Source organism: Pipistrellus hanaki (assembly GCF_964339955.1).
Source record: "Pipistrellus hanaki genome assembly, chromosome: 2".
NCBI lineage: Eukaryota > Metazoa > Chordata > Mammalia > Chiroptera > Vespertilionidae > Pipistrellus > Pipistrellus hanaki.
The window spans coordinates 194,250,221-194,274,192 of NC_140504.1; the positions used below are offsets into that span (position 1 = coordinate 194,250,221).

The window sequence follows — 23,972 nt, forward strand, 5'->3', positions numbered from 1 at the left end:
TCAAGTGTAAAAACACAAACAGGTTTATTTATAAGCAGGAATGCTGCCCAGCAACAGTGCAAACTCTCATTGTCTTGGGATCAACACAAGCCAGGGAACTGAGGCTACATCCTGAAAGGGTCTCTCTTTAATTCATGGCTTCCCAGCTCTACTGGGAGGGGGGGGGGGGCATGGGGGGGGGGGGAGAGAGAGAGAGCAAGGCGGCTGAGAGCCTCCGGGAACTGTCCACCAGGGGGCAGACCTGCTCCATAACCACGCAGAGTCCAACGTGGGCAGAGACCCAGAAGGTTCCAGGTAGTTCGTTGGTAAGCACATCTTGATTCCATGGTGAGAAGCCTCTTGTGTCTCCATGGCAATTCCTAGACTCTCTGGCTCTCTAAAAGTTCAGCTGCAAAGTTCAAGTCTTTTTCAACAAAGATCCAAGTACCACAGACTCGAATGGCTTCTCCAGGAGCCCCCGTCCCTTCCCTCCCCCCTCTGCAGGGAGTGCAGTGTGCCGGGGGGAGTGGGCAGGCTCTTTAACAGGGAAGAACGCCCTGGCAAAACTACTGGCTTCGGCTGCTTCACGAAGGCCGTTCAGCCGACATCAGCTACACGGACCCACAGCACACAACACACACACTGACACACACACACACACACTGGCTCTCGGCATCTCCCATCCACCTGGGATGGCGACAGGCACAGTACTGACGTGGTCCCGTGGCTCCCCGGGGGCCTGGGACTCCGGGGCGGCGGGAGGAGGTGGAGGGAAGAGGAGCACCCCTCGGGAGTCCAAAAAGGAAGGCCCAGGCTGAGGTAGGAGAGACGTGGCCGCAGGAGCTGGGTCTCCGGGTCCTGAGATTCCCTGATAGGAGCGTGGCCGGGAGCCCACACCAGACGGCGCAGGGGGGCGGGCGGGCAGCGAGGTGGGCGCTCTGGGGAAGCGGGCGTGAAGGTCGAAGGCGGAGAAGGCACTCTGTGACGTCGGCTTTGTGGTGCTGCTGGCTTGTTTGCATGGCGCTTGAGGGTTTTTTTGGTGTTTTTAAACTGCCACGTATTGAAATTAGACTGCCTGTGAGAGGTTTGCCATCTTGCCCGGGGCAGGGCATCATCCAGGCCTCGTTCTGGGCCGCGGGGGTCTGATTTCCACACCACGTACAGGAGGCGGGACCAGCGGGAAAGGATTTGAGGTGGTGCTTCCCCAGGTCCTTAGGTAACCAGGGTCCCACCCGGCACAGAGCCATCTGGCTGATGGCAGCCCCTCCCCCTCTGGGACCACCTGCAGGCTCAGCATCCAGGCCGCCCCTTCTCCATGGATGACCCCACAGTGCCCACCCCCCACCCCCACGGCCTCTCTGGGCGCCGGAACCTCCGGGGGAGCCAGAGCCCAGGGATGAAACAAGGGCTTCAGAAGCCAGGGCCACAGCCCAGCGAGGGGGCAGCGAGGGGTGGCAGGGACCCGCCGGGCTGCCCAGCATGTCCAGGTTTCCTTGGATACCCATGACCGGAGGGGTACTCTGACTCCCCCTGCCTGCCAGGCTGAGGAGGCCACTAAAGGACTTGGCCTGGAAGGAGCCAGAGTGCCGGGCGTGGGGGCCGGGAGGCCCCGAGGCCAGCTCACTCGGCAGCGCCTAGGCCCCGCCGGCCGGTTAGCTGGGCTTCGTGCCGGCCTCGGGCACGCCCAGGCTCAGGGGCTTCTCCTCCAGGCTCTGCCGCAGGGTCCTGGGGGCCCCGCGCGGGGATCGCACGGGGCACTCCTCCTTGGAGAAGGGGACGTGCTCGTCCTTCGGGGAGCCGGAGGGGCTGCAGCCCGCGGTCCCCGCCGTGGCGCTGGCCTGGGAGGAGCACCGCGAGCCGTGCTCGGAGCCGCTGCACACGTTCACGATGCAGGTGACGTTGACGTGGGTCCCGCGGCCGCCGGGGGGGGACTCTGCAGACAGAAGAGGAGAGGGCGTCAGCCGGGGGCTCGCGGTGGGGAGGCCATCATGGCCTGGCCCCTGCCCGAAGGCCGGTTACGACATGTGGGAGAAAGCACGGGGCCCATTGGTGGTCGTGTTTTTTAAGAGAATTGGCCAACATTTAAAATTCAGGAATCCTGCCGAAACCAGTTTGGCTCAGTGGATAGAGCGTCGGCCTGCGGACTGAAAGGTCCTGGGTTCGATTCCGGTCAAGGGGATGTGCCCAGCCAGTTGTGGGCACATCCCCAGTAGAGGGTGTGCAGGAGGCAGCTGGTCGATGTTTCTCTCTCATCGATGTTTCTAGCTCTCTATCCCTCTTCCTTCCTCTCTGTACAAAATCAATAAAAATTTGATATATTTAAAAAATAAATAAATTAAATTAAATTCAGGAATCCTATCTAATAGGATTATATTTATATTTAATATAAATATAAATTTATATATATATATTTAAATATATATTTAAAATATATATATTTAAAAAATAAATAAAATAAAATAAAATTCAGGAATCCTATCTAATAAAAGAGTAATATGCAGATTGACCATCACTCCAAGAACAATATGGCTGCCCCCATGTGGTCAAAGATCCTGCCCCCATGTGGACACAAGATTGCCAGCAGGGGAGGGCAGTTGGGAGGGACAAGGCCTGCAAGGGAGGGCAGTTGTGGGTGATCAGGCAAGTAGGGGAGGGCAGTTGGGAAGCACAAGCCTGAAAGGGAGGGCAGTTGAAGGCGATCAACACTGCAGGGGAGGGCAGTTATGGGTGACCAGACCGGCAGAGGAGGGAAGTTGGGGGCAAATGGGCTGGCAGGGGAGCAGTTAGACATCAATCAGGCTGGCATGGGAGTGGTTAGGGGGTGATCATGCTGGCAGGCAGAAGTGGTTAGGGGCAATCAGGAAGGCAGGCAGGCGAGCAGTTGGGAGCCAGCAGTCCTGGATTGTGAGAGGGTCCCAGATTGGAGAGAGTGCAGGCTGGGCTGAGAGACAACCCCACCCCCACGCCCTTGCACAAATTTTGTGACCGGGCCTCTAGTTAAGAATAAAATAAAATTGCACCTTTTCCAGGATTGGCTTCTCCCAATAAACTTTGGTTCCATTAAAAACAAAAAAATGAATAAAATAAATTCATGAATTTACGTGTTTAAAATCTGATTTATGGCTTCCCTCGGAGCCAGATGTGAGCGATCTGGCCGTGGAGGGTCCCCACACCTGAACGCAGCTGGCAGGAAGGACTTCCGGCCACAGGCTCACCCCACTTCCGCCCACCCCGTGGGCATCTGAGTTTCCTAGCCAGGCAGCGTGGGACAGAATGATGGAGGAGCCAGGAGATGAATGTAAGGGATCGGAGGCACAAGAGCCTCTCACAAGGTGACGGCTGCTGCTGGGACTGTGGGGACCTGCTGTGCATAGGCCGGTGTGGTGCCAGGAGCGCGAGGGGGACTGGCTGGCTATTCTCCATCTCCCCCCAGCCCAGCCCAGACCCCCAACCCCAGGGCATCTGAGACGGGGTCAGAGCTGGTGAGCTAGCACTCAGAACAACCCCAAAGAGGCCAGGGCAAGCGCAGGGCTGAACTCGGGGCCAGAAGGAAATTTCCACCTGACTCTGCACGGCACCCAAATGTCACCCAGGTCACCATGGCCTTTGCACACCGTGAGCGAGACACGCTGGGGGCGGATGGGGGACCACAAGGGGCGCAGTGCGGGGGTTTACCCTAACCCACAGAGGTGAGAGGTGCTGGTGGGTGGGAGGGACAGGGGATCGCAGAGGCCAGAGAGGCAGAGGGGAACAGAGAAGGGGCAGAGGGTGGAAGGGAAGACAGACATGGTCAGAGGTCCACACGGGGGCCCAGGAGGAACCTGCACCAGGCTGGCCGTGGAAGAGGCATCACCAAGGATCACGAAGCCGGTGGGCCCCCGCCACTTACCTGAGCTGCCACCAGCCTGGGCCTCGCCGGACCCGCCGGGCTGGTCCCTGCCCGGGGCCTGGGGCTGGTTCCTGGGGGGCGGCCCCCCGTGCGGAGCGCTGGCCGTGCTCTCCAGGGAGCTGCTGCTGGAGCTGGGCGCCGTGGTCAGCAGGTGCTGCTGCTCGGAGCCGGGAGCGGCCGGGGCCTTCTCAGCGGGCAGGTGAGGCTGGAGGGAGGGAGGAGGGACAGCGGTCAGGCCTCCAGCCAGCTCCCCTCCCTCCCCCTTCCTCCTCCTCACCACCATCTGCACCGTGTCACAGCCCTTCACCATTTACGTGCTTCTGCCCACACTGAGTGTTCTTTCCACACTAAGTGCCCTCGATGGTGTCTGTGACTAGCACCTGCCCGGCCTGCTGGAGTGCCAGCCCTCGTCGGGTCAGGCTCAGGGGGCCCTGTTCTCCCAGTGGTCCTCCCCTCAGAGGCGGGGCAGGACTGGCATCCTCACTTGGCATGAGAAAGTGGAGGCCCTGAGGAGAGTGACTCTCCCAAGGTCACCCCCTCAGCACAGGGTGGCCCCGCCCAGCAGCCAACAGCATAGATTCCGGAGCCAGACGCATGGGTGCCAATCATGACTTCATCGCTCACGAGCTGTGTGACCTTGCACAAGTGACTCAGCCTCTCTGGGCCTCCGTTTTTCATCTATAAAGGGGGAATAACCACCCATCCGCTAGGGTCATTGTGAAGACTAAATGGCTGAGTAAATGGTAAAGTGCTCAGAACAGCAGCTGTTCCTCAGGAAGCTCCGTACAAGGGTTTGTGAAATCAGGGGCCACACCTTCCCCCACTGCCAAGGATGAGGGTGAGATGAGAACTGAGGCGAGGGAAGGGTTGGTGAGATGTATCTTAGCGCGGTAGAGAGAGGTGGGGGTCAGAGGGTGAGCGTTTGCTACGGGGTGGGGGACACAGGCACGTTAGACCCCCTCCCCAGGGAACAGAGACCCCAAGGGTGTGCTCTGAGCAGAGAGGCATAATGCCTGATCCCTCCTGGGACTGGCCAGTCACCACAGCCCCGCCCACACTGGCTGTGGCCTCTCTCTCCCACCTGAGCCCAGAGGAGCCCTCGATATCTGAGGCCAGCTCGTCCCTCTGACAAGGAGGAGCCTTCTAAGGTAGCCATGGAGCCCAGAGAGGGCGTGTCCCTGCTCTGATCACACAGCTGGTCCATGGGAGGGGCAGGACCAGCCAGAACAGTGTCCCCACGCTGGTGACTGTGTCCTGCCTCCCTGGCTCCCCCCTCCCCCAGTGTTCAAGGGAAGGAGGGCATGCCTAGATTTCTAGTTCACGCTGAACTGCCCACTCCTAGCCCTGAACTGGGATGGGGGCGGGGGGGAGGGGGAGGCGCATCCAAATGTCATTCCTCACATCCCCCAGCGAAGGGGCTTTCACAGCAGAACAGAAACCCCCAAAGGTCACGCTGCCTCCCTCCCCCATGGCCACAAGCTGCAAAGTTCAGACAGGCTCTGAGTGGGGCTGAAAAATCCTGAGTGCTGCTCCTTGGGCTGGGGCCCCAGAAACGGGGGGAGCGGGGGGTGCTGAGGGAGTTCATGCAAAAAAACAGGATCCCAGCCCAGTCCTGCCCTGGACACAGAGACCCTGGCAGAGCCACTGCTAGGTCCTCCGGACGAGGGTCCATGTCTGACTGCATGTGTGAGTGTGCGTCCATGAAGTGCACACACCTGCATGTACAGGTGTGTGTGAAGGTATGTGAAGTGTACACACACACACACACACACACACACACACACGTGTTTATGGGGGACATGTGTGCACGTCGGCTGAAGGTGGTGAAGACAGGCACGCCTAGGGTTGTGTCCCAGGCCACACATTAGCTGTGTGGTCTCGGGAAAGTTACCTAACAGCTCTGAACCTGGGCCGTAAAACTGGAGCAATCACCTTACCGCCTGTGTGGCAGCACGGCTGTGGGCATATGTTCAGCGCCTCATCAATGCTCGCTCTCGTTATTAAATGTGAGCGTGCACAAGTGTGTCTGTGGGGGTGACTGTGGGTGAGCGCACATATGAGGGTATGCTGACCTTTCCTAAAGGAGGGGAAGCCACTGTCCCATCAGGCCTTGGGGTTCCTTCCGCAGCAGCAGCCTAGACCTGGGGCGAGCAGGCAGCCTCATAGCAGGGACCACAGCCAACAGCCAGGGACAGAGCGGGCGCAGGCTAGGCGAGGGAGTGGGAGCCTGGGCACTGAAGAGCATCTGGGAAGGTGGCCAGCCTCTGAGGGCAGCCCTCTGGGAGGGTGGAAGGACTTGAACAGCCCTGAATGCCTGGCCCGGCCAAACCTGCAGACTCAGACTGAGTTTCCAACCTGGGCTCAGTCACTTCCCTAGCAGCCTGGCCTCATACGGGAAACAGAACCTCCTTGAATCTCAGTTTCCTCATCTGTGAAAGGGGGTGACTGTCCTGGGCACCTCACTGCAGTCAGAGCCTGGCACAGGCACTGAGCCTGGCACAGCTCAGACCTGTGCGCCAGTCTTCCCAGGTCCACACTGGGCAGCTTGAAACTGGACAGCGAGAGTGTTTATGACACAGAACTGAGCTACCACCACACATCAGGGGTTCGGCGGTTTTGCCCTGCTCGGAGGGCCCGCTGCCAGCGCACCGCTCTGTACCCAACCGCAGTCCCAGTGTGAGCGGCGTGGCTCACCCCGGTGAGCGCAGAGCTCTGAGGGGAAGGGGAAGTGAGGCTGCGGGTCACACCTGGGACACTGGCTGCAGGGGCTGCTGGGAAACACTTGGCCGGGAAGGGAAGGAGAGAGCCGGCAGCTGGGCTGCTGGGAGGAGCCCGGAAGGCACACTTGCCCTCTGTGCCACCCCTCGGCGGCTGTCAGCGTCACCGCCTGGAAGCCAGAAAGAGGAAGGAGTGGCGTTCGCACCCTTCGGGGGAGGATGAGAAAATGTCTCAGCTCCCAAACCAGTGCTCCCGCCTGCGGGAATGCTGCAGAGCCGGAGCCAGGGGCACGGCGCTGTGTGACCTGGGGCAAGTCACTTTCTCTTTGCTCGTCCACAAAATCAGGACGTGAAATCAGTGGCTGGTCTGACCAAGTCCCAAGTCCTGTGCGAGCCTCGGGCACTGGGCTGCCCAGGGCTGAGCGGCTCCCCAGCACCTTCCCAGCACCGTGGCTCCCAGCCGGGGATGGCTCTGCCCTGGGTGGGGTGGGGGGTAGGGCATTAGCACTGTCTGGAGACACCTTTGGCTGTCACTCCGTGGAGGCAGTGCTGCTGCCATCCACTGGGGAGAGGTCAGCGCTATTGCTGAGCAGCCTGCAAAGCACAGGACAGCCCCCAAGGCTGAGGAACCCTGCCAAGCAGGAATGGGGGGCGGGGGGGGGGGGGGGGGGCGGGTAAGGGAAGGTGGAGGGCCCTGGAAGGAGCTCTTTCCTCGTCTGTAAAAGCAGGTATAAACCCTGCCCTGCCTACCAGATTCAGGAGTGCAGCAGCCACTGTGTACTGGCTCACCCACAGCCATTTCCAAGTCCTCTCCCTTTCTCCCTCCACCTCAGAGGCTGGGAAAGCAAAGGGACTCCATTGCAGCCAGGGATGGTCACGTGACACCTTTCAGGCCAATGAGACAAAAGGAGAAGTCTACCCAGGGCTTTTGGGAGAACGCTGATTTCCTAATAAAAGGCACCAAAGCTGGCCACGACCCCCTCTTGTGCCCACCTCAAACCTGAGGTCACAGGAAGTGGTGGTCACACTCTCAGGACATGAAGCCACAAGCAACAGGACAAAAGCCAACACACTAAAGATGGCAGAGCCCTCTCAGAAGGATGCAGGTGAACTATTCCAGCAGCCATAACCCCTCGACTTCTTGGCATGGAAGAAACATAAGCCCTCTTGCTAAGCAACCCTTATGTTTTCAGTTACTTGTGGCCAAATGCCCTCCTGATGCAGAACTGGTCACAGACCCTTCTTTATATAAAAAAGATCTAAGGTGGGCTGCTTTGGTTGAAGAGGGGGGACCCAGAGCCCAGCACTCTAGCCACCGTTTCAACCCCAGAGATGACCCCCAGGCCCTTCCGTGGAACACCGGGGTACCCTGGCACTCAGTCTGAAAACCACTGCTCTTTGAGGAAGTGCTTTGTAAGCACCTCAGAGATGCTGAGAATGGTTGCCAGCTGGGTGGATGGCACAGCCCCTGAGCAGCATTGTCCCCGATTAACGGTGAGGAAACAGGGCTAAAGGCCATTTCATGTCTGCCCAAGGTCACGCCACAGGTCCATGACCACGTGCTTGCCACGGACACCTCTAACCTCAGCTCCTTGCCGTGGCCTCTCGCACTCGGTCTCCTTGATCAGCCCTGGCTGGCCTTTCCTCCGCCTCCCAGGGCTCAGCACACCACGTGGCCCTGGACAGACCCACCCACAGAACCCACTGCTTCCTGTGGGAGCGCCGCCCCCATGGAAGGACAGCAGGGGAGGGCACTCACCTTGGCGTCTCCGGGCAGGCAGAAGGGTTTCTCTGCAAAGGGGAGAGGGGACAAGTCAGGGGCAGTGACTCCTTCAGGCCACGGCTGTTCTAACTAGGAGGGCAGCGTGGGGCCCAAGCAGCACCGGTGGGAGCAGACCCAGCCGAGTGGAAATATTATCTACCAGACAAGGCACGCAAGGCCCACACCCTGCCCTCCAGCTGGCTCAACACTGTTCCACTCCTTCTGTCCCCCCAGCTGCTTTCCAAACTCCGCACCTTGGCTCACGCCTGTCCTCTGCTGAGCATGCCTTTCCTTCCCGCACTCAGCCCCCTCCCTCCCCACGCTGAATCTTACCCAGCTCAAACCTCCCTGCCCAGGGGCCTCCTCCCCCCAGGATGCCCCACAGAATCCCGGACTCCTCCCCCTGGGACGCCCTCCTGGAGCCCTGCCTGTCGGTAGGTAGCTAAGTTAGCAGAAGCGCCCTCTCCCAGGCTCTCAGCTCCTACAGCGTCTAGGGTACCCAGCTCTGTCTGAGCCCTCGAGCCGTGCCCAGGCCCTGACTCACAGCAGGCACCCGCTTCCTGAACGGATGGGTGAATGAACAAACGGAGAGGGGGAGAGGGAACGGAATCTTACTTTTCTTCTGGGCCAGGATGACACAGTTCAGCAGCCCTATCATTAGCAGCCCCAAGGCTGTCACACCCACAATGAGTCCTGGAAGGAAAGGAGACGCTCAAACCAGCTGCAGAAAGCACCCTGGCTTCTACCAGGGGCCTGGCCCGTCAGTCGGTGACCAACGATGGCTAGGGCGGTCCCAGGCAAAGGGCAAGCCCTGTCCAGAGGTCTGGCGTTCAATTACAAAACGAACAACCCCAGAACTGTGTGCCAAACAAGCTCGAGGGCCCCCAGCCTGACAGTTCAAGCCAGGTGTGGTCCCTAACCCCAGGTGGACGTGGCCCCGCCCACTGTCTTCACAGCCTGATGGTTCATCAGAACCAACAACCAGGAGACCACCTCCTCTTTGAGATTAAAGCTGAGCCCAGCCTGGCCCGGCGTGGCTCCGTGGTTGAGCACTGACCTATGAACCAGGAGGTCATAGTTCAATTCCCATAGTTCAATTCCCAGACACAGTTCAATTCACATGCCTGGGTTTCAGGCTTGATCCCCAGTGGGGGGGCATGTAGGAGGCAGCCAATCATGATTCTCTCTTATCATCGATGTTTCTCTCTCTCTCCCTCTCCCATCTTCTCTGAAATCAATAAAAACATATTTTTTTTAGAAAGCTAAGCCCTCCTCTCTCCACTCGGGGTCTCTCGGTGACAGGACCAGGTCCTGGAGGAGACAAGTCTTGCTGCTACCTGCCTCCCGGGACGCGCGCATCCAGCCCACAGCGCTCTCAGGGAGCCTGAGGGAGGAGGGGGAGGGATGAATGCGCCCTCCTGTGACTTACCAACTGGAAGAGAGATGTTCCCGGTGCTGAGCCCTTCGGTCGGGGCACTTGGGACCGCAGGGAGCAGGACAGACATGCTGGCAGCTGTGCTGGGTCCTGGTGTGGGCTCCGTGGGCTGGGATTTTGTGGTCGCCGCCTGGGGCTTGAGGGCTAAGCTTGTGGTCACACGCAGGGAGGGAAGCACAGACTTGCAGACCGCGTCTCTGCTTGCGTTGCCGGGGATGGCCATCGACTCACAGCTGCGAGAGGAGACAGCTTGGTCAGGGGGCAGCAGAGGGCAGGGGGGGGGCGGGCCCCCTTGTGGGAGACAGCTCAGAGGGCAAGGGTCCCAGCAGCGTGGATGGGGGAGTGAGTACATGCCCTGCCATATCTTAGGACCACCCCTTCCTCTCCTCACCTGGCCCTTATCCCCATGCTCCCCACTCAGCCTTGACTTCCAGGGCAAGGCTGCTGTTCCCGGTGCTGTCCTGGGACCCGCCCGCCATGAGATGAGCCCGTGCTGGCACTGAACAGGCCTCGGCCACCCAAGGGCACGCGTGGGGGGTTCAGGCACCGTGACACCACCACTGTGTGTTCTAGACCCCCTCCACCCGGGCAGCCCCTCCCTGCTCCCCCAGAACCAAGGGGCTCAGCCACTCACAACCGATGGGGCCTGCAGGTGTCTGTGGAGGACGCCGTGTCCGAGAACGTCCCTGGGGCACAGGCAGCACACACCACATTTGACGTTTCGGTTCCTTCAAGGAAAAATGGGGACCTGTCACCAACTCAGATGCTCCGGGGATGGGGGTAAGAGGGAGCCTTGGTACTGAAGCCCTAGGGGACGTCAGAGGACCCGTAAAACCATCTGCATCTCTACTTCCAAACACACACATACACACACACACACACACACACACACACACACAACTGGGAGTTTGTCCTTTAACCAATTCTAGTGACTTCCTGGTCTCGGGGTCACATGGGTTCATCTTCCTGGGGCACCACCTGATTTCCCAGCAGCTGAGGGCTTAATCTGACCGGTCTCTGGATCCCCAGAGCCTCGCACACAGCAGGTGCCTAACCACGGATGATGCTCCCAGGCCGAGCTGAGGAGCTGAGGAGCGGATGCCCGTGAAGGAGGGACCCAGGGGGGACCCCAAGGCCAGCTGCCGCCCTCGTACCTGGGGTGACCACGCCGAAGCCGGGCGGGCACTTGCGCAGCGGCGCGCACTGCCCGCACCGGTGCTGGATCTTCAGCATGCAGTACCAGCCCTGCCTGCAGGCGCACACGCGGTTCTGCTTCCGGGTGCAGGCCTGAGTTTCTACCTGCTCTGGAGGGCGAGAGGGCAGAGCGGGGTCATTCCTGCCTCCACCGGCCCTGCTCACTGCCAGGCCACCCTGCCCTCCCAGCCAGCCCCCCACCCAGACCCCTCTGCTCTCCCGCAGGCTATGGTCCCTGCCCTCCCCACGGGGTTCCGAGGCCCGCAGTCTCGTTCCGCCCCACGGCACAAGCGAGACACAGCTCCCTCGTGGCTACGGCGGGCACAGGTCTCCCCGCTGCTCTGGGCGGGCCGGCCTGCCTGCCCCGTGGGGCGACAGAGGGGATTCGGTAAGACAGGATGAGAATGCCCCGGACAGGTAGCAAACGACTGTGCCCACGCAGCCTCATGCCCCCGGCCGTGGAGGCAGCGGGTCTGGGGTGCCCCACATCAGCTTTCCGCCACAGGGGCTGGGGTGCGGGTGCCCAGGATAGGATGCTGGGGACCACCCCTCGCCCTGGGCCTGCTCACCAGAGCTGCAGCGGGAGTCACAGCTCAGGCAGTGGGACACCCAGTTCCAGAGCTGGGTGAACATGCCATCCTCGCAGGGGGCACACACCGTGTCGGAGGTCTCGGTGCACCGGGACTGGACGTGGTAGCCTGAGGAAGCAAGGGCCGGGGTCTCAGGGGAGGAGGCTGCTGCCCGGACCCTGAGCTCATCCGCTGCCCCCCGGACCCCCAGAGTTCGGTAGTGGAGCTGCGAAGGCTCTCGGATGGGGTCCCAACTCCTCCATCGACGCGTCTCACAGCTAGCAAGTACCAGCTGTCATGCCATCTCTGAACCCCCACTGATCGTGACATATCCTCCCCTCTGCTCCTCCCAGGTGCCTGGAATCCCACCATCAAAACTGCCTGCCCATCCGTCAGTCACACTTTAGTGAGAACTGGTTTGCCGGCTCCTTTCTTCTTTGCATTTGGCTAAAACTCTCCACCTGGGGCCGTCTAAGCTGAGGTTTAACAGAGAAGTAAGGGGTTTCCAGGGAAAAGAAGTTGGGAAGAGGGAACAGCATTTGCGAGGCCCCAGAAGCAAGACGGACCAGAGGGCTGATTCGTGGAACTAGAGGGAGTTCAGGAAGAATGGAGACCCTGCCCGCTCCGCCCTCATACACACGCTCCCTCCCAGGCACCGGCCCCAGGAGCCAGCCGGCGTGAGGGCCAGGGCCAGGGCTGCCCCTCACCAGGAGGACACTTGCTGCAGCACATCCGGATCCTCTCGTCATAGTATTCTCTCTGCTGGCACAAGCTTCCGGGCTCCGGGACGTAGGGGGTGAGCACCACCTGGAGGGGGAAGAAGGACAGCCGTGAGCTTGGCCAAGCCCGACACCCAGCCCCCATCCTGTGTCCCCCAAGCCCCTTCTGGGGCTCCCCGATGGATGGACCGAGGACCTGAGGACTCCTCCCTTTGGGTGGGGGCGAGGGGAAGGTAGAAGGGAGCGCCCCTGCCTCCTTTCTCCTCCCTTCTTCCCCCCTCAGGGTGGCACACCCATGTCTGCAGGCGGAGACACTGAGCCAGCTGGCCGGAGGGTGAGGCTGGCCCCCACCACGACACAGGGCACTGCCCCAAAGTGCTCAGCCCAGAGTGGCCCTCTACCCAGGATGCCTCCCTCTCCCTCCTTCCCGCACCTGGAAACGCCCCTTTGTCCTTCCAACCAGCTCCTGCCTCCTCTGGGAAGCCCTCCCTGCCGCCCCAGGCTGCTTCAGCGCCTCCAAACAGTGATCTCACTGTGCTGAAACGGGGTACCCACTTCTCCCATCTTGCATGGGTGCGTGTGCATGTGCGTGCACACACACACCACACACGCACACGCATGTTTGCAATGCACAGGGCAGGGGTGACGGCCTCGCCGCCTCTGGACCCTCAGCTGCCAGCGTGCAGCCCCCGGCAGAGCTGGTGCTCGCTCGGCAGATGAGCGTTTGTTGATGACAGAAACAGCAGCGACCGTTTCCCGAGGCTGCCAGGCTGCCGGGGTTGGTCTACCCCCCAGAGCGCCCACCCCCAGCCGCCACGGCGCTGCCTGGGAGACCCGGCCCCAGGGGGGCGGCTGCTGTGGTGGAGTCCCTGCTCTGTCCCTCGGCCATCCCGCTGCAGCTGGGCCCGTGGCTGGCCTCTGCATTGAGAACGGAAACCCAGCTCCCTCCCTGCTCGGCCCGGCAGGCAGTCCCACAGCCGTCCTGGCTCCTGGACACCCCCACTCCCACCCCCACCTCGGGGCCGGGGTTTCCAGCTGCCCCGCAACCTGCAGCTCCTCCACCACAGCCTGGAACAGCCTCTTGCTTCCCTGACAAATCCCCACTGTCCCTCTGACGGCGGGCTCTGCCTCAAGGTTTCCCTGCCCACAGCCCACCCCGAAGACTAACTAGCACCCCGAGTCCTGACCTTCCCCCCTCAGGGTCCTGGCACACAGGGCTGTACCCACTGAAGGGACGCCCTCTGAGGCTGAGGCTGCCACCGCCCAGAGCCTGGCGCATCCTAGGTGCCCAGGGCTCCCTAATCCATGCAGCCGGCTTCACCTCAATGCCATTTCCCAGAGGGATCGGACCCTGCACCAGGGCATGGAGCCCCGATATGGGAGCACCCAGCACGCTGCCAGCTGAAGGCCTTCCCCCGCTCAGCCCAGGCCCAGGCCCAGGCCCTCAGCCCCGGCAGTCAGCTCTGTGAGGGCGGGAGACGCGCAGGCGCTGGCAAGGGACGTGGGAACCATTCTGCACAACACGGAGTCTGAAAGATAACTCCCGGTCCCGTCTGACTGTGAGCTCCCATGCCATGGCTGCACACGCATGCACACACACACACACACATACACACTCCATCCCCATCCTTCCTTCCGCCTGGTACCTGAATGAGGGGAAACCAAGGCTCCATATCAGACCCCACACGCTGGGGTGGGCTCACTGCCCGTGTCCAAAGCCCCTGGCCTCCCACCCAACAAACAGGGCATAAGAAGCTCCAGGGTGGGCCCAGGAAGCTGTCAAAGGAGAAAAAGAAAACCTCCCAGGTGCTCCTGACGCTCCACTGCCCCACACACCTGGTCAGCGGACACTGCAGAGGCAGCAAGACGACCTGGGGGAGGGGCACACGGGGGAGATCCGGTGATCAAAGACGGGAGCCCCGCCACCAGAGAGCATACCTCTGCGGCTCCCTCTGCACTGAAGCAGAGGGCCTGACTGTCCCCCATGGCCCCCAACACGGCCTTCCCTGCGGCTGCGCCCCCACTCAGAGCGTGCCCTAGGCGGGCGGGGGCCATGCAAGGTGGCCCCAAGGACCGCATGGACCCGCATCCCCACGAGCGCCCAGGCAGTAACTAGGGAGCCCCTCATTCCTGTGCGGCCAGAGGACCACAGGGCCACAGGGGCCCCCGGCCTGCAGCCCAGGGGAGCCTGGGCGAGGATTTCCTGTCAGGCCCAGAGAGCCTGATGGGAAAGGGCCTGCCTTGGCCACATGTGGGCTCTCTCTCCACCCACAGCTGAGGGTTCCCGGGCAAAGACCGGCAGCTGGACCCCACGGCCCCCAGCCACTGCCCGGCAGCCTCCCATTGGGGACCAGGCCTGTCTGACTGCCCTTCCCCACACTCCCCCCCCCCCCCCCCCCACTGCTCCGTGTGAAGGGGGTGGGTCCTCTCTTGAGCAATCTCTAAGCCTGTTTATCCTCTGGGACAGAAAAAAAAAGAAAAAAGAAAAAAGAAACCACAGCTCTGTCATGGCTAAACAATGAGGAACAGAAAGCCCCTGGCCGAGCAGGACAAAAGGTCACTCCCTGCACTGCAGGCCCCAGGGCAGAGGCGACAGGGCCGGAGCCGGGTCACCGCAGGGGCCGCACGGGCGGGCGGGGGTCCCTGGAGGCCCCCAGAACGTGGCGAGCAGCCTCTGGGAAGTGTGGGGCTATGGAAGCTTCCAGTGTCTTTGGCTGGTGTTGGGGAGGCTTCGAGCCACGCGCCCCCCGCCCCCTCAGGGGAGTGCTGACTGACATTTTAAAATGAGGAACTAAGTGGAGAGTAGTTGACTCGCTCAGCATGTTTGGCAGATCCGAGCTTTCAAAACACAGGGCCCAGGAGGAAGCTTGGAAACCATGGATGGGTGTTCACCACCATGTGACAGGTGGGCAATGGGTGCCCAGTGAGGGTGGGGGATTGGAGAAGAGAGATGATGATAGATAGATAGATAGATAGATAGATGACAGATAGATAGATAGATAGATAGATAGATAATAGATACATACAGAGATACCCAGATAGATTGGTTGACAGGGAATAACAAATAAAAGGAGGATAGGAAGGAAGGAGGAAAAGGAAGAAAGGAAGGACCATCTAACATCCAATGTGTGAGGCAGGTCTGATTGTGCCCATTTCACAGATGCGGAAATGGAGATAGAAAGAAGCAAAGCCACCTCCTGCTCTCCCAAAGGCTCGGGGCCATTCAGGGATGGTGGCGGGCTGATGGAGGACGTGCACAACGAGGCCATCAGGGCCCACCCCTCACCCACCACAGGCCTCAGAGCTGCCTCCCGTCAGGGCCTGTGGCCCGTTTCCTCTCTAGCCTTGGCCTGTCCTCCTCGGCGGGAGTCCCCTGCACTGAGCGCTGGCCCTTCGGGGAGGAAGGGAAACGGGTATTTCTTAAGCACCTCCCGGTGTGCCAGGTGAGGTTGCAGGCACTACACAGAACCCCGCTTCCGGCCCCGAACGTCGGTGGGCGTGTGCCGATTTCACAGTCAGGGAGGCCGAGGCCAGACCGCTTGTCTGAGTTCATCCAGGAAGGAGGAGGAGGAGGAGGTGGGCCTGGGATGTGACTCTTGCCCCGTCCCACTGGAGAAATCTTTGGTCCCCTCAGGACAGCTGAGGGAAGCGGCTCTGGGATCCACCCTCCGCCTTCGTCCCTGAGTCACTGCAGTGCCACCAGCCCCCGCCGTCTACGTCTGTGACAAGCAAACACCAGGCGCTGGCTCCTGAGAGGGCCCGTCCTCGGCCGGCAGCCCCGCAGCGGGAGCAAAGGCAGGAGTCTGACCCGCAGCCGTGCCAGGTGCTAGAAAGATGCCCGGGAGCCAGGAAGGGGGCGGAGGCCCAGAAGGGGGGCCGGATTGAGGTGCAGCACTCAGGAACCTTAGAGACATCTCAGCAACTTCCCATTTAATTGTGGAGAAAGTCAGGGGCAAAGGTGAAAACATACATTCATTCATTCACTCATTCACTCATTCAATCATGTCTGCTGAGCACCTGTTACTCTAGGTTAGGGGTGTCGAACTCAATCAGAAAAGGGGCCAAAATCTAAAATCCAGCCTAAATCGCGGGCCGAATGGTTTACTGAACAGTCATAAACTGACAATGTCATAAACTGACAGCGGAGTGCAGTGATGACAGTGCGGTGCGGGCCACATTGCAAGGCTTGGCGGGCTGGATTTGGCCCGCAGGCCTTGTGTTTGACACATGTGCTCTAGGTGCTGGGCAGACAGCATCAAGCACGTCCACGTCCCTGCCCTGGGAGCTGAGCTCTGGTGGAGAGACGGAGACACACATGGCAGAAACATGTGAGGTGGCAGCGGGAGCCTGGCAAAAAGGAAAAGCAAGGTGGGGCCAGAAGCAACAGGCAGAGGTGCTGGGTGCAGCCAGGAAGCCAGGGCATCGGGGCCAGAGCAGGCGAGGGCGTGGGTGCTGGGAGACGAACACCGAGGCACGCAGCACCTCCTCCTGAAGCTGGCTCCACGCAGGCTCCGTGCAGCGTTATTTACATGCTGCCCTGTCTCTCCGAGTCCCCGTCCCAGCTCTGGGCCATGGGCATTACCACTGTTTCCCAGTCACATGAGAAAACTGAGCCTCAGAGAGGCCCCTCACCTCCAGCCTAATTTCTTCCCCAGCATCAAGCTGCCACCTGTGTGTTCCCCACCGCAGAAGACTGGATTTCAACCCAAGGCTCACCCCAAAGACCTCCCCTCCCCTCCGCAGACACCCCCTCTCTGGTGGGCACTGCCCGCCTCGGTGTTCTCATCTGTAAAATGGCAGCAGCAGCCTGGCTGGTGCTCTCAGCCCTCTCCAGCTTCCGCTTCTTAAACATGGGTGTCAACACGCTCAACCCCTCCCGAGACCACAGGCGTGCGGGGTGGGAGGGCGGCCCACCCACAGGAGGTGGAAAAACTAAATGAGCTGGGGGGGAGGGGGGGGCTGGGGAAGGAGGCCAGGCTGAAAGTGGGTGTGGAGTTCGGCTTCCATGCCCCAGCCTCTGCCCCTCCTCCCCTCTCCCAGGGCGAGGGCACCCTGGGCAGGCGGCCTGGGAGGAGAGAGCAGCGAAGGCTGCCCGCCCAGGTACACAAACAGCTGGCATCGCAGGAGCAGCACTCAGGCCAGAGGACCTGGCACACGTGCTGGTGATGTGATCTGCTCCCTGCGCCTCGACACTGTTAACCCATGAGACGGTGCCAGGCGCTCTGCCCTGCCTCCTCCTGGGGTCGCTGCAGCAGCAAAGGCAGCGGGAGACTCTCGGGGAGTCCACGGGGGAGCCGGAGGGTATGCAGAGGCCCTGAGCTGTCCCCTGGGTCAGACGGGATATCAGAGCGGGGCTCCTTCCGCCTGGTGTCCGCTGAGACCAGACCCAGTGGGCGAGGACAAGACCGGGCAAGCCGCGCAGTTCTCGCAAGGTGTGAGGTTGCCCGGGGAGCCTTGCAGAGGAAGGGACAGTGTAGAGAAGTTAACCTGGATCCTCAGAGTGATGGGGTCACCACAGGCTGGCTCCAGGCCAGTTCCTGCAGAAGCCTAATGTCAGGAGGTGATTCCAGCCCCTGACAGTGGGGCGGGGGCCCTACTGGGGCAGAGGGAGGGGGACAGTCCCACAGGCCAGAGGTGCGTTTCCTAGGATACGGGCCTCAGGTTGTCTCAAAGCGACTTTATCAAGAAGAACTCCTGGAGGGACCCCAAAAATAATGAGTCTGGGTGAGTGCCTGGGGTCCCTTAAATGGCCGAAGGACACAGTGTCCAGGATCACGGACAGCAATGTCGCTGCGAGTCCCAGAAGGAAAGTGAGCCTCGGAGGCCAAGCTGCAGCCAGACAAGACCTACCTGGTGAGCCTGCTGCTCCCCCCTCCTTCCCGAACTCTCCCCACTCTCACCCCGGGGGGCAGGAGCCCCGGCCAGCTGCTGGGCCTGGGCAAGGAGACTAGTTCGAGGCGGGCCCTGCACCAGGGCCCGTAGCCAGGGAGGGGCAGAGCTGGCGGCCACGCAGGTCGCTGGTCCCAGCGTCCGCACCAGCTCTCACTGGGCAATTGGGCAACCCTGCACCAGCTCACCGACTTCCTCTCTGACCAAGACCCTGAGTGCACCCCAAGGTGGGGGCGCTCAATCTCTTCCCCTATTTATAAATAGAGAGAGAGAGGAAGACAGGGGACAGGCCTGGGGAAGGAGGAAGAGGCCGCCACTAAGACGCTGTCACCTAGAAGCACAAAGCTACGGGCCTCTGCTTTTCCCTCCACCGTTACCCCAGCACCTTTGGGTCTTCAGCTTGTTAACTGTCTGGAGCCTCCCCTTAGACGGCAGCACCCTGGGGAAGGGGTCACGCTCCGGGCCACCCTGGAGCTCCCGGGGCAGGGGTCCAGCTGAGAGAGGACCAGGATGAGTCAGGAAGAAGGCACAGGGAGAAGCTTCGGGCTTTGGGGAGTAGCGTGTCTCTCGGGTTTAGCCTTGTCACAGAGCTGGAAAGACTCAGAGACTGTTCAGACTCAGGAGAAGCGCCTACTGTGCGCAGACACGGGGCTGGGCACATGCATTCTCTCATGGTACCCCTCCTCCAACTCCATGAGCTTAGTGTACCCCACTCTGGAGACGTGGAGAGGGACCCGGAGATTCGACACCAACACCACGTTAGGGGCTACGTGGCCAGCAAGCGGTGAACAGAAGTGGGTCACAGCTACACCTGCCATGGACAATGTTTTCTCTGTGATCAGTTGTTACTGTTGTTAATCCTCACCCGAGGGTATTTTCCATTCACTTTTAGGGAGAGGGAAAGACGGAGAGGAACATCGATGTGAGAGAGACACACATCGACTGGTTGCCTCTTGCATGAGCCCTGAGTAGGGCTCAGGTCAGGGAGGAGCCTGCAACCTGGGATGCTTTGGTCCACAGGCCAACGCTCTAACCACTGGGCAAAACCAGCTGGGACTCTCGGTGATAATTTTACAGACAAAGGCCCAGAGATGGGGAGCGGCTCCTCCAAGAACCCGCAGAGAGCAGGGTGCGGGCAGGTGCCCGCTCTCCCGGGCTGAAGAGTCTCCAGGGCCCCCGAGGCAGACGTGAGGCTGGGGGAGGGGCACAGGTGTCTGCCCAGGGCCCCGGGGCCCCCCACACAGGTGGCAACTGTCTTTGAGCAATACAGAAACCACTTCCTTTGCATGGCGGGTCCCTGGGGCCCCCGGGGGTGGCGAGAAGCAGCAGAGCCGGCTGGGCCTCCGTCTTAGGGGGTCTGCGGGAGCCCCACGGACTGTGAGCGCAGCCGCATCGGGCCAGGCTGACACAGAGCCTACGCCGGGGCCGGGCTCGGAGGCTCAGCTGCCGTCACGGAGAGGAGCAGCGCCTGCGTCAGGAAGGACAACCACATCACAGGGGGTGGCTCGGGGTGACACATCCACCGCCAGCCTGCCGCCTGTGATGTCCCTTCAGAAGTGAGCCGGGGGCAGACAGGAAGCCCGGGCTGGTATCTGGTTCCAGGACGTGGTGCCTGCCCCAAGGAACCCTCAGTCTAGCTGCAGAGAACACCCCAACCCTTTCCATCCTCTCCCCACTACCCCCACGCCCCCCGCCCCCCGCCCCGCACCAAGGCCTGTCAATATCGCCTCCTCAGCCTCCCCATGGCTCCCCCTCCTCCCTCTTGCCGACTCAGCCTCCTCACTCTTGGTCCCAGCCTTTCCCAATGGATCCCAAGCCACCTTCCTACATCCAAGTCCGGCCCTGATAAAAAAAAAACTCCCAGCAGCCCCCCTGCCCTCAGGCCCAGCTCACAGTCCTGAATGCCTGCCAGCCAGCATCTCCCATTGCTCCCTCACTCCCCTCCACGCAGGTACTCCCTCTGCTCCCCGCTTTGCAGGGCTATCTCTCCAGCTTCTTTCAAAAGTTCTCTCCACCATCATCTCAAAGAAACCTCTGAATCCCAAGGTGGGCTCCGAGGCCCCTCCTCAGGGCTCCAGCGACAGCCTGGGTGTCTCGCTATCCAGTCCAGACCACTTTTTGGTTGGCTATTTCCCTGCATCTCCCGCAAGGCAGGGCAGGGACCACGATGCCCTCTGCACGCACTAGTGTGACTTCTACGCCAGACACCCAGGTTGTAATCCCAGTTCTGTCGTTCACCAGCCTCGGTTTTGTCGTCTATAAAATGGGGACAAACACGGTGCCCACCGCAGAGGGCTGTTAGGATTCACTGAGTCAGCTTCAGTAAAGCGCTCGGCACGGTGCCGGCTGGCAGGACGAGGTGACCGGTGCTCACGGGGTTTTTATTTTTACTCATCACCACGCCCAGCCCAGGGCCCAGCCCACAGCAGGTGCCCACAAGGTGTGGAACTGTTGAATAGGGGAGCTTTCATTTCCATCCACTGAATGAGCTGGGCTCACGTGAGAACTGGGCAGGAAATGGCTAGACAGGGAGGGGGAGGCGTCCCAGCGGGGGAGACGGAGTGGCACCTTCAGAGGCCAGCGGGTGGTGGTTTAGGAACGGGAGCCCAACCACCGTGGGTGGCCTCTGTGCCTCACGACTTCTCCCACACGTGAGGACAGGGACGGTCCCTCCCACCCCCTCCGGGCGGCTGTGAAAACCACTGGGTACATCACAGCTGATTCCAAAGAGCAGGCTGGCCCTGCCCAGCCATGCGCAGCCAGCAGTGGCCGAGGCCAGCCGGGCTCCTTTAGGCCTGGCCCCAGGAGCTCCAGGACCACGGGGAGGCTGACCCAGAATCAGGGGCCTGGCCTGGGCTGAGGCCAGAAGGATGGGTGGAAAGGGGCTCGTCCTCTGCCTCCCCTGGGTGCCTCTGCTCCCTCCTAGGTCTTTGGTCCAGGTGAAAGGCCTCCTCCTCCCTGAAGCCAGCCTTCCTTCCTTCCTTCCTTCCTTCCTTCCTTCCTTCCTTCCTCCCTTCCTTCCTTCCTTCCTAGTCTGCTGCTACTCCCTCCGTCCAGAGCTTTTGTCGAAACGATTGCAATGGTCTGTCCTTGCCCCTGAGGACAGAGTGATCTTCCTGGTATATTCTCTGTCTGGCCTCTCCCTTGCTCAAAAGCTATCGGTGGCTCCCCACGGCCTCAGCTCCCGAAAGGAGGTGAGTGTGGGAGCCAGAAGTATGGACTCTGGAGTAAAAATGTCTGACTCTGCATTCAGACGCCCCCCTTACTGGCGGGCAGCATCGGAGGAACTGTGTATCCAATAAAAAAGGTTAACGCACCTCCACCTTTTCATCCGTTGAATGGAACTGGGAACTGTGCACACCTCCCTGTAGGGAGGATCAATGAGGTATCACAGGTAGTGTTTAGTTAAGTCTCCAAAAGTCCGAGTTGGTACAATTTTTTAAATATAATTGATATTACTACTTCCACACACCGGCCCCAAGCAAGCTCATGGCCTCCTGTGCCGGCACTGCCCCAACCAGCCTTTCGCTCCAAGCAGGACGGTTTAGCTCTTGTCCCTGCTATTCCCACCTCTGTCTCCCTCCCGGTGCCCGCTCAGCCAACCCTGCCCGTCCACAGGGCTCAGCTTTAGAACGACCCCCATGTGGTCACTGTGGGAAGAGGGCCTGAAGGGGGACAGGTTGTGGGAGGAGAGTCAAAAAGGTGACAAGACCCCGGCCAGTGTGGCTCAATGTTTGAACATCAACCTATGAACCAGGAGGTCACGGTTTGATTCCCAATCAGGGCATATGCCCCAGTTTCAGGCTCGATCTCCAGTAGGGGGCGTGCAAGAGGCAGCCAATCTGATTTTCTCTCATCATGGAGGTTTCTCTCCTTCTCTCCCTCCCTTTCTCTCTCCTTCTCTCTCTCTCTCCCTCCCTTCCCCTCTGAAATCAATTATATATGTGGCTGTGACCAAGGGACCAGGCCAGGAAGAGAGCGAAGCCATGGGGAATGGAGAGGGGTGGGTGGGAGGACACGGGGGGATGATGCAGGAGGTGAGGCGGAGTGGGGTGGAGGGGACATTGCTGGGAGGACGGGACAGGAAGGAGCAGGGTTGGGGGCTTGTGGGTCCAGAGGACCAGGAGGCTGGAGCCGCAGCTGACAGGCTCACCAGGAACAAGCTGAACCTCTGTGAGCGGCAGACAGAAGCCAGGCTGTGGGCCAGCAGCAGGAGGGACAGGCAGGGGTACTCAGGATTCTGGCAGGGGTCCCCCTAACTAAGGCGAGTGCTGGGAGCCCTTCCCTGGAGACTCACTGTCAAGTCCAGGCCTGGCTTTCTGGGCGGGGCCCTGGGGAGGCCAGAGCTGCACACCACGCCGCCCACAGCCACCAGCGCCCCTCACCACCTGCCCCGGTGGAACACTGGGGGCCAGAGGCCTCTGTAGTGGGGAGGATGAGGTCCTTGCTTGTCCGTTTCCAGCTGGGGCAGCTGAGGCTCAGAGATAAAGGAAGTGGCCAAGTCCTGCTGAGCCAGGCTGGGGCCTGGAACCCCAGCCTCCCAGCCCTCGGGCGCCTCTCCTGCCCGGCGTTTGGGAAGGCCGCCCACGAGGACCAGGAAGACACACTGTCTGCCCGCCTCCCAGCCCTTCCCGCTCGTGCTCACCAGCAGGCCCACTCAATTCCCTGAACCCGTGGCCACATCTGCCACACGCGCTGCAGGCCGGGCTCAGACTGAGACGGACGGTGGGCCGCCGTCTGGACGGCAAAGCCAAACAAACAAAACCCCCTGGGGATTTCTGCCCCGACCCTGGTCGGAGCGGCCGGGTCAGCCCGGGACCGGGCTCCGAAGCAGGGGCAGAGGCAAGGGGTCGGCAGGCCTCCTGAGGCCTGGCGCTCCCGAGAGGGACTCACACTGCAATGCCCCACGTGCCCACGGTGCCTGCTGCCAGCAGTCAGGGGCAGCTGGCCTGCCAGGGAAGCGGCTCTGCCACCTCCCCCTGCGCTTGGTGTGAATGAGCTGGAGCTGCTAACGGGCTTCCTGTTTCAGCAATGAAGCCATAGTCTAGTGCTCACCCCGGTGACATCCCCTTCTCCTCTGCAGAGAGGCAGAGCCGTGTGGGTCACGGGCAACAGGAAACAGGGCAGGGACGAGAGGGGAGAAGGACGTTGGGGCCTTTTGAACAACTGCCCCCTTCGGTACACCCCCCGCCCCCCCAGCACAGCTCGCCCTCAGGGCAGAGGGAAAGCTAGTCTCCCAGACGCGTCAGTACCAGACACTTCCTCCTCCTGGGCTCGAACCCCCAAACCACAGAGACGTCACCACCTCCCGTGACCTCACCACGCACCTCGTGGAAAATGACTGTGGGCCGAGAGAGGTGAGCCCGGAGCTGCAGTGCCAGCCCTGCAGGCCACAGCGTGGAAGAAGGGCACGAATGCCCAGCGCCCGGGACAAAGCGCCTCTTTGAGGGAACAGACCCCCCACTACTCAAGGCTCCCCTGAGCCAGTGGGCTCCACCCAGCCAGCCCCACAGTGAGTGCCCGTAGCATGGACTTGCTCACAATCTTGGGCCCAGAGGGTCTGGCTGCTGAACTTCAAAAGGTGCTAACGGGGTTCTAAGCGGCAGGGAGGCAGGGGCCAAGATCCTGTTCTGCCCGGGGGCAGGGCCCGAGTCCCAGAACTCATCCCAGCACAAGCCCTGGGGCTGCGGGCAGCGGGGAGAGCAGCCGGGAAGCACCCATATGAAGGTGAGGCGTGAGGGGCTCTTTCCCGGAAAAACCTCAGGCCCCTCACCCCCCAGGCCGTGGCCTGCCACGCACATGCGAAGCTGACAGTTCCC

The 23,972-nt window shown here is 61.1% G+C and overlaps 1 protein-coding gene across 1 annotated transcript in view; it reads right to left on the minus strand.

Moving 5' to 3' along the window:
- TNFRSF1B (TNF receptor superfamily member 1B) overlaps positions 1 to 23,972 on the minus strand; it is a 29,619-nt gene continuing 5,647 nt past the window's right edge. Inside the window, exons 2-10 of the mRNA XM_084875344.1 lie at positions 12,253 to 12,352; positions 11,546 to 11,674; positions 10,937 to 11,086; positions 10,417 to 10,510; positions 9,777 to 10,015; positions 8,963 to 9,040; positions 8,345 to 8,376; positions 3,869 to 4,073; positions 1 to 1,912 (exon numbers count right to left, since the gene is read on the minus strand). Of these exons, the coding sequence (XP_084731470.1) occupies positions 1,632 to 1,912; positions 3,869 to 4,073; positions 8,345 to 8,376; positions 8,963 to 9,040; positions 9,777 to 10,015; positions 10,417 to 10,510; positions 10,937 to 11,086; positions 11,546 to 11,674; positions 12,253 to 12,352 (1,308 nt within the window). The 3' untranslated portion in view covers positions 1 to 1,631. The remainder of the gene's footprint in view (positions 1,913 to 3,868; positions 4,074 to 8,344; positions 8,377 to 8,962; positions 9,041 to 9,776; positions 10,016 to 10,416; positions 10,511 to 10,936; positions 11,087 to 11,545; positions 11,675 to 12,252; positions 12,353 to 23,972) is intronic.